Genomic DNA, 2,429 nt, shown 5'->3' on the forward strand with positions numbered 1-2,429 from the left:
TGAAGGAAGATTGACCTGCACACGTGCGAGCGGTGGTCGGTGAGCGCCACCAGCCAGTGGTGTTGCTGCATTCGAGTAGGGATCATGGTCTTATTGATGCCGTCCCCGCCCGTCTCCCGGTGGGATTTCCAGGATCCAATGTTACATTGGGTGAGATACATGATCAAGGCAGACGAGATGAGCGAGTGTCTATTCAATTGAGACCAGACGTTGGGGAGAGATTCGTGATATGCAATTAGGTATATGTGGTTTGGTGATTATGGTTGTCCTTGTTGGGGTTGCCTGCTGCTGTCGTCGTCGTTATCGTCGTTGCCGTCTTTGTGTTTGTCTTGACTCTTTGTCTTTGGCTTTGTCTTCGTCTTCGTCTTCGTCTCCGTTTTCGCCGTCGTCTTCGCCGTCGTCGTCGCCTTCGTCACCGTCGCAGTCGACACGGTCGTTGATGTGGTGGTGTCGAGTCTTGACAACCATTGTCCAGACTTGGATGAGTTGATGTCGTCGTCGGCAAAGACCTCAAGGTTTCCGATACGGAACACTCGACGGCCAGACAGACAGTCTTGCCAAAGCGAGCGACCTGCATTTGCATTGCATTGCATTGGTGATGCGCTTTTTTTAACTCCAGATCCCAAGGTCTTCGAGCCTCACCACTCCTCGACTGTTGAGTCCTATGGCAATATTGAATCCCCCATCGCGGCAGTCTGTCCGCCATCCGGATGGGTCAGGACAATTCAATACGACGATGCTGCTACAACACAGCGCCCCTCCCGGGACGACTCTCCAAACCCTACCCCTTACGTTTCACAGGCATTCACGTTGCTGGATGCTGGGCTGGGCAAGGTCGGTCATCTTGGCGACGTATCTAGCCGAGCCCTCCGGGTCTTTTGCTCGCATGGTACTCCGTGCCGCCGCCGCCCTGTACTCCTCCGTAGGTACGCTCACACTCACACTCACTCACTCACACACACACAACACGTTGCGGTGGGTGGGTGCGTGACATGACCCCATGCCCATGTTAGGCCGGGCCGCACCTTGAAGGTGGGTAGAAATGGATCCTCGTTGCGGCATTACCGCTGCTGGCTGATCCTTTTCCATCGGTACGGCGCAGTGAAGTGCGAATGGACAGCCGGAGAGGTCTCCTTCCCTCTTTGCGACATGGCGTTTTGAATCCCTGAATTAACTTTCCCCTGCCTCGCCTCTCAGATTCCGATGATTCCAGTCAACGAACTTTCCCACCACCAAGGCCGCAGTATGGGACCACTTCCCGGACTCACCGTCAATGGTCTATCTTTGGACCCAGCCTCGATATTTGGCCACTCGTGGACGTCGAAAATTTGGACCTCTGGAGTTTGGACCCTGGTCATGGTAGCCAAGCCACCAACAAACTCTGTCGTTGCCGATTTGGAAGGTTTGAACACAATCTTGCAGTCGCCATGAGCCGGAGCAAAGTCCGATCGCACTCTGGGTGAAACGTTGGTTTCTCAAACGGCAATTCGAAAGGGCTGTCTCACTCTCCGCGTATGTCGTGCATGACAAGCTTGACTGCTTGCAATAAACGCTCCGTGACTGACGGCCGCCGGACGTAGTACTTATATTGCATCAAACACGTATAATGCCCCAACGCGCATCGGCACGGAATCCTTCTTTTTGGCTCCTCAACGAGCTGTGTTGGAGAGCTGGAATGCAATCCCACAAGATATCCTTCTCTTTCTAGAAGGCTGAGTAACCTCGCTGCCGCAGATGCCTCCTTCATTCGTGTCAACGCCAACAATTTACTTTTTAGTTGCCGTTTTGGTCTGGTTTCTGAAATCGAGACATGACCAAAGGCCACTTTGGCCACGGATTATTCCATCGGCCTGCGAGTGGCACGGTTGACTGAGCAATCGTCAGGTATCCATCAAAGTGACATTTACTTGCAGCTGCATGCACTCCGTACAGAAAGTAAATCAAGTCTGATTGGTGCATAAACGCTGGGTAAAGTGACACTTGGCGGGCCCGACCTGACGTGACGCCGGTCGCTTCGTCGTAACCTGCGGTCTCTCATGTGACGCTTTGTTAGGGCCAACATGTCTCACTATCTGATCTTGAAAGCGCCGGTTGCTAGAGCGGAGTGGCGGCGACATGACGTCCGTCCTGTTCTGCATTTCGAGTTGACTTTTGTCTGACCAATAGATTTGACCAAGCCGAGGTTTTGAGCGACCATGCCTTGCGGCATCCAATCGGGTACCTGCTAGTTATGTATAGTGCAGACACCATCTCACGCGCTTATAGAGAGTACCAGCGTCTGTAACGTCTCTTGCCGACGGTTCTCAAAAGGGGAAAAAAAAAAAAAAACCTGGGGGGCAAATCCTTGGCTTACCAGCCTCTCTGCCAGTTGTACATAGGATGAGCGGGGGAGGAGACCAGGTATCCCTACGCTCTCTGTATGTACCAGC

At 53.0% G+C, this 2,429-nt stretch overlaps 1 protein-coding gene across 1 annotated transcript; it reads right to left on the bottom strand.

The window, feature by feature from the left end:
• Positions 1-300: 300 nt before the first annotated feature.
• MAM_04101 (uncharacterized protein) lies at positions 301-468 on the bottom strand (the record flags this gene model as incomplete). Its single annotated transcript, XM_040822899.1, has 1 exon — positions 301-468. One exon carries the CDS (start codon positions 466-468, stop codon positions 301-303), a length of 168 nt encoding a protein of 55 aa, XP_040679406.1.
• Between the last annotated feature and the right edge of the window lie 1,961 nt (positions 469-2,429).

This window comes from Metarhizium album (genome assembly GCF_000804445.1).
Source record: "Metarhizium album ARSEF 1941 chromosome Unknown scaffold_8, whole genome shotgun sequence".
Lineage (NCBI taxonomy): Eukaryota > Fungi > Ascomycota > Sordariomycetes > Hypocreales > Clavicipitaceae > Metarhizium > Metarhizium album.